The sequence below is a fragment of the Sinocyclocheilus rhinocerous genome, unplaced genomic scaffold (genome assembly GCF_001515625.1).
Source record: "Sinocyclocheilus rhinocerous isolate Xijiao unplaced genomic scaffold, SAMN03320098_v1.1 scaffold967, whole genome shotgun sequence".
Classification (NCBI taxonomy): domain Eukaryota; kingdom Metazoa; phylum Chordata; class Actinopteri; order Cypriniformes; family Cyprinidae; genus Sinocyclocheilus; species Sinocyclocheilus rhinocerous.
The window spans coordinates 658,132-665,771 of record NW_015660510.1 but is presented as its reverse complement, the minus strand read 5'-3'; the positions used below and the strand labels follow the sequence as shown (position 1 = coordinate 665,771).

The window sequence follows — 7,640 nt, the reverse complement described above, 5'->3', positions numbered from 1 at the left end:
CACAATATTTTGGTCGAATTGTGCAGCCCTATAAACAAGAACAGCAAACCTGGATTTAAAAAAAAAATCACATTTAAAATCACAATCGCAATTTTTATCAGAAAAAAAAAATTGCCATTTGATTTTTTTCCCTAACCAGAAATATATATCCAGAAAGTAAACAAGTTTTACTTGCTAAAAAAAAAAAATTCTAATTTGTAAATAAAACAGATTTTTGGAGTAAGTTTTACAAGAAAATACAATTTCAGTTTTTAATTCGATGTGCTACTTTTCATTTGTTTGTACAATTTTCTAGCAGTTTCTGATGTTTCTCATGTATATGTATACATATGTATGTATTATTCAAAGGTCAAGTGTGTATGTGATTTCTGCACCACTAGTGGCATCAAACAGAACTGCAAAAATAATGACTAGCTATGTTGGAAATTGAATACTACCTTACTTTATTATGAACAGCATGTGAAATAGTACACATTGTGCAACATTTCAAACACTAGTATGCAGCACTGTTGCCGCATGACCTCACTACACTAAATGTTTAACTCACAGAGTTCACCTAGTTATCATCAAGGGGTCGTTCACACACAGAAAGGTTTATGAATTCCACTTTTCTATTGTTTTTCTATGTAAACATGGCCTGTGACATCTGTGAGCGTTGCTCTTGAGTCTCACATCTTTTGCAGCGTTGCATGCATGACACTGCGTTCTAAAAATGCTATGCTCAAGTTAAAAGTTCAACTTTTACAAAACGTGTCTCGAGACCTTCATTCTCTAGTGAAGGAACCGATTGGCCAGCATAAAATTTCACACTCTCATGTTGGTTTGGTCTGGTTGTCTCTCTCACCTGCTGCTGACTTTGCTCCTCCAGGTTGAGCTTCACCTCCAGCGACTGCCGGGCCTCCAGAAAGGCCTTGCGGTGTTTGCGGTCGGCCATGTAATACGACATGACGCCCACGGTGATGGCACAGAAGTAGATCACAATGTTGGCCAGCAACTGCAAAACACAACAGCACCATCATGACATGACAAACCAGCCTTCTTCACCTAGCGTCTGTTTCTTTAAGACTACTACTGTATTTATTGGTTGATATAATATAGAAAAAATGATTAATCATAATGAAAAAAAATATATATATACTGCAATATTTTTTGAAATCAGCCACAACAGAGGCAACAAATACTACTATTATGTATAAATGCTATATTTATTTGTAGATGTAATTTTAGAAAATGATGAATCATCATGAAAATACGGTAAGAATTGAATAACTAAGTAAATTATAAAATACTTTAATATTTTTAAATCAACAAAAAGGCAGTACAATTAATACTACCAGGGCCGTCCTTAGTGGGGTGCAACTGGTGCGGTTGCACCGGGCCCCGCGCTTGAGGCCAAACCCCCCCAGAACGCGAACGGACCAAGGGGGGCCCCACTCCCTACCTCGCACTGGGCCCCGCGTCAACTAAGGACGGCACTGAATACTATCATTATGTATAAATACTATATTTATAAGTAGATATAATTTAGAAAACATAAATAATCACCATGATAATACGTTAATAATTGAATGAATAAATAAATAAAAATATTGTAGTATTTTTAAATCAATACAAAAAGGCAGCACAGTAAAGCTACCATTATGTAAAAATGCTATATTTATTTGCATATATAATTTAGAAAACATAATAAATTATCATGAAAATACAGTAACAACTGAATAACTAAATTTAAAAAAAATTGCGTAATGTTTTTAAATCAGCACAAAAAAGGCAATAACGGTAATAACTGAATGACCGATTAAATTTAAAATAAAATGTAAAATACGGTAATATTTTTTTAAAATCAGCACAGGAAAGGCAGAACAACAATTACTGCCATTATGTATAAATACTATATTTATCAGTAGATATAATTTAGAAAACATGATTAATCATCATGAATTACTGTAATTATTTCATGTAATACTGTAAAAATACTGTAATTAGTTATTGAATAACTAAGTTTTTAAAAAAATACCGTTTTTTTTTTAATAATCCGCACAAAAAAGGTAGTCACAGTGCAAATCAATCAATAGTGATGATTTTGATTTTGGGGTGAAGCAGCCTGAATTTGTTCTCCACACGTTTCATGAGATTCACCACTATGAGCCACTGATCTCCAGGTTCTTGCTCTGTAATGTATTTGAATAAACTGCTTTCTGTGTTCTGCCTCTCGGGGCTGCAGTTTGTTCCAAAAACAGTCTTGCTGAGTAAGAAGAGCGAAGCACCTCAGCTGGACACCCACCTGCCGGCCCTTCTGGCCCCGTCTCCATCTTATGACTGCAGTGACACAAACGCCACTGAAGCAAATATCAGCTTACTTGCTATTTATGATGTATCAGCTGAATCTGATGAACTCATGTCCGGTCATATTTCATCCCAAAATCAAAAGAAAATATATTATATTATATCAAGAAGACCAGATGTTCTGCATTGTAACATCATTTTCATGACAATTAAGCATATAAATTAAAAAGGGAAAACAACAAATGCTACCATGATGTATAAATAATTAACAATTTATTATTTTTGAATAATGTTGTAACAACTATTGGGATAAAAGTATGTTTAAATGTCTTGAAAATAACACAACATCAACTTGATAGTCTTTTGGTTCAGAGGTTTAGAGTAATTCAGAATATTTGTAAAGAAACTCTTCATGCAAGCCTAAATTCATGGAATGGTCTGCGTCTGTTAATTTCTGCTGCAGCAGAAACGTCCACACTTTTCTTGAAACGCAATACAGGACCATTTTGTCGTCAAGTGGAGACCAGAGGAAACTCTTAACATACGACATTTTCCTCTCGCACAGCCCATCGCCTGAAAAGTTATTTCTCTTCTTTAGAAAAAGAAATGCAATCAATTGTACACTTTGTCAGAAATTGTAAACAAACACAAATAAAAAGGCATGAATGTGATCTGAATGTCCAGTGTTTTTCTTCAGCTGACTCAAGGTCTGATGCCTTTGAACTGAAACACATCTACTTTACCTCTATAGGCTGCTGGTTCAAAGGTGTTTTCGAAGTCATAGAAAGAAGATTTTGGGTTCCCCAAAGTGGATGGTTCTCAAAACAAGTGTGAAGAACATTTTAATAATCTAAGGAAACTTCTTCCATTATAAAGAACATTTTTGAGGAATAGAAAGGCTCCGTGGATGATAAAGGTTCTTCATGGAACCATCAATGCCAATAAAGAACCTTTATTTGAGATCACGTGCAACTGTAACATGATTCATAAAAGAATAATTATAGGGCCTTTCGCACCGCGGGAACCTTTTCATAGTACCAGAACTAATTGTGGAACTACCCACTTTTTGGCGTTTTCGCACCGCCGGAACTGGGTGCGATTTTAGTACCGGACTGCCTTTTTCGAGAACCAAATTAGCTCCTACTCCGGAGCAGGGTCTAACCGGCACAACTGGTACTAATCGTGACGTAAGTAGACATTGATTGGCCAAACGCGTATGAAAACGCCCTCACACGCCATGATTTAAAATGCCGTGTAAACATACTGTAAACAGTGTGTCAACTTATTTTGCAAGTATGGAGAACAGCGATAGATGGACAGACGCTGAAGTGCAGGCACTTGTAGCAAATGTAGCACTGGTAGTTGTCGTTGGAGATTCTTAGTCCTCCTTTCCGTTCTTTCAATCGCTTTACGTATACGTCGACATTCCATGTCCATTATTGTGAAACCCGCGAGACACAAAAACACAGCTCCGATCACAGCGTCCTCCATCCTCCTGTTGTTAATGTTCTTCTTCTTTGTTTCTGTTGTTGAACGCCGCGCACAAATGACGACGCTGTCGACCGGCTTACGTCACTTCTTAGTACACACTCTCGGTGCGAATGCAACCCTTTAAATGGTACTGGGAAATATTTTGCGCAAAATCGTCCCAGTACTTTAGTACTGTACATTTAGTTCTGGAACTAAAGCGGTGCGAAAGGCCCTATTATGGCTAAGCTTCAGTTCAATATGGATGAAGGTACCATTTAGACTTATTAATTAGTATTACACAATATTATTTGATCAAAATTGTTTTAATACTGGTGACACTTTACAATAAGGCTACATTTGTTAACATTACTGAACTACAATAAACTAACAATGAAAAACACTTCTAAAGCATTTATCAATCTTGGTTCATGTTAAATTTAACATTAAATTAAAATCAAAAGTTATATCTGTTAATATTATTTAAAGGACCTGAGCTAACATGAACTAATAATAAACAGTTGTATTTTTATTAAACAACATCAACAAAGATTATTAAGTACTATAACAAATGCATTGCTCATTGTTAGTTAATGCAATAACTAATGGGAGCTCATTGCAAAGCGTTACCTTAATATAAATATTTTAATAGTACTAACTAACTGGTACTACTAAGATAGATAGATAGATAGATACTGTATATCTATAGACATATTTGGATATGTCTAATTATCCCAAGTCTACAAAGCTTGAAACTACAAGGCTTTTCAAGATGTATTCCCTTCAAAATGACTAAGAAAATAATAAAAATTTTTATTTAATCATAACCATTTATATCTAAATTACTGATATACATATGTATATATATATATTTTAAAGAGAGTCAAATCTTCATGCAGCCTTTATGCTACAAAGCATGTGTTTGTTTGATGGCTTAAATTGTTGTCATTGAGTCTTTCACGTTCTCAGGTTTTAACACCGGTTGAATCAGGCTTTGATCAGAAACCTCAGGAGGAACTGTGAGATGATACGAGCCCATCATTTACAACCTTAAAACTAACGCTACCAAAAAGTGCTTGTTTGTTTTTTTCTCAGTGATGCTATAAAGGAACCATTTTTGGTTCCCCAAAGAACCTTTCAGTGGTCAGTTCTTAAAAGAACCATGTTTTTCTAAACGTGAAGCACATTTGAAGAATCTAAAGAACCCTTTTCCACTATACTTCTAAAAATAAACGTTCTTTATTGGCATCAATGGTTCCATGAAGAACGGTTTCATTCCACAGAAGGTTCTTTATAGAGGACAAAAATGTTCTTTAGATTATTAAAATGTTCTTCACACTTAGCAAAACATGGTTCTTTTAAGCACTGGAAGGTTCTTTGGGGAACCAAAAATGGTCCTTTTGGACATTTTGTGAAATGGAAAGGTTCCAGAGAGATTTCTTCATGGACACCTTATGATCATTTGAACCTCTCAAGACCCATCTTTATTCTTCCAAACTGCTGCCATCATTTTTCTCACCTGTCTTCCAAAAGCCGCCCCCTGAATGTCCTCCTGCTGCTGCTGGGCAATCGTGACGCCCAGGACGAGCGTGTGCACGCCGCAGGACACGGCCGTGATCAGCACTATGGGGGTCAGCCGCAGCGGCAGCGTCAGAAAGAAGGAAAAGCTAAAAAACGCCTGCCAGCCCACCGTGTCGCTGGGCTGATGGAAGCGGGCGAAGTTCAGTCCTAAGTAACAGAAGATCTGGGCCGCTATGAGCACCCATAAGGCGTAGGGCACCAGGCGGCGTGTCACACGGTCCGGGAGCAGACCGAACCGGCACAGCAGGTACAGCAGGACATCCGCCGCCAGCCCCACCGACGCCACGGCCACAGACGCCAGCTTATCGCTCGTGTAGAGCACAGTGCACATCACAATGATGTAGCAGTCGAAGAGGGCCGCGAACACCACCAGCACCAGCAGGGTCTCGTGCCGCTGCCGGCGGAAATAGGTCTGGTAGAGGTTCTCCAGAGAGTCTGGCGCGAAGGTCAGACGCATGAACCGCGGCAGACACAGGCAGCAGCCAGAGCTGCGCACGGTCACCTCGTGGGTGCGTCCCACCGCCTGCCCGGGGTCAGAGGGCAGGGTGACCGAACAGTCCGCCGAATACTCCGCAGAATACTCGGGCTCGGAAAAGGTCCGGTTCCGAGGCATTCTGGGGTGTTGGATTGTAAAAGATGCTATAAAAACTAACACTCCGTGTGGGTTTTAATGCAACGGACGCTGGAAAAACATTGCATGGAAACGTGTTCGCCAATGTCCAAACCTGAGATCAGATCCGAAGCGGACACCTGATTGTCATGCCTGGCATGTTTAGACACCGAAACAGATCTTGCATGCATGTTCGTGGCATTGGCCCCCGCCAGCGCCTAGACAGGCTTTGGCACTTGGGAGGCTCTTCTCGAACAAATGCCCCCAGCTACACGCCTTTGTTTTTCGGAGGTCTGCGGTCTCAGCAAGTTGACATGAAGGTGACAAAAAGGATATGGGAGCTGTTTACACATCCATCAGCCTCTCTGTTTCCAGTCGAGGATCCAGTCTCGGTGTCCACCAGCGCTCACGGTGGGTTTCCATGGTGAATCCTCGCATGGATGAAGAACATCAGGACTCAGGAAGGAAGCGAGGCGACCATTGAACGAGATGTTTCGCCCCAGATCAGCATGACACGCTGTGATAAGCTAAATAAAACCCGAATGGCAGCTTAAATCGAGAAAACAGACGCGATCGTGATCGGAGAGCGTATCGTGGCCTGATACAATCTGTTAAAATGCATTTCCCTTCCTGTGCATTATCGGTGCGCACAGGATTCACGCAGGAAATACATGTTGCGCTCCGGTGCCGTATGAAATATGGAAATGCATTTCACAATACACCGCTGCTGCCTTCTGTTATACATATCCTCACATTTTCACTACTGAAATCACCACAAGACGTGCAAATCAAGATCTTCGCAGAGGTTCAGTGATGAAAACGTGGATCTCTCTTCAGACTGTCCGTATCCTATTGAAATGCAGCGCTGCCTTTATCCGTAACGTATCCATATAACATAACACGGTCCGATTTGTGGCAAAGAACAATTTCAAAATCACCCGTGAAACACACGAAAATCCACCGTATGCCCGACTCGAAGGCTTTTCCCACCAAAAGTCATTAATAATCACGCGACTTCCCGTTTCATGGATGAAATACGTTGTTACTGGTACAGTCCTGATAGACCAGACCTGAAACTGACTTTTCATTGAGTCTGTGTAACATATACGGAGAGATCCAGTCGTTCTCTCACTTTCTAAAATGCAAACGAACGTGATGTCCGATTCGCGGAGGAATTGTTGTTTGGAGTCGGTTCTTATTAATGATTCATACGAGCTACACAAAATAATGTTCTTTTTAGCAACATCATATGACCCCTTTAAAGCTTTCGTGAATAATTCGATTTGAATGGAGAAAGTTATGTTTGAGTGAAGCTTACAGCTACGTTAGCCTACATATGTAGCCTAAATAACGCCAAACGCTGTTTATAATTCGTAATAAACATATTGTTAAATAGCAGTATTTAGCAAAATGTTACTTTGCCTTCATCAATTCGGCTGTGACGGAGAACTAAGACGTGGCTGTCATGTTGAAAGCTCAATCTGTGTAATATAATCACAAACAGCATGTAATCATAAACAGCAAACTCTTTGTGCTTCTACGAGGGGGAAAAAAAGGAAGTAAAATGCCACGCGCGACTTTTGAGAACACTTTTCAGCGATGACTCGTTTGAATCGATTCTCTTATTTGGATGTTTCGAGCGAACCGATTCGCTTACATGAATCAGACTTCTCAACGCCGCAAACGAAAAGAACCA

At 39.6% G+C, this 7,640-nt stretch overlaps 1 protein-coding gene across 1 annotated transcript; it reads right to left on the bottom strand.

Annotated features, from left to right (window-relative positions):
• Nucleotides 1–844: 844 nt before the first annotated feature.
• On the bottom strand, nucleotides 845–7,116 carry LOC107725267 (adenylate cyclase type 3-like; the record flags this gene model as incomplete). The annotated part of the gene is made up of 2 exons (XM_016534479.1): nucleotides 5,273–7,116; nucleotides 845–994 (listed from the first exon to the last, which is right to left on the bottom strand). Coding segments are annotated over exons 1-2 (825 nt in total), but the record flags the coding sequence as incomplete, so codon positions are not given.
• Nucleotides 7,117–7,640: the final 524 nt, after the last annotated feature.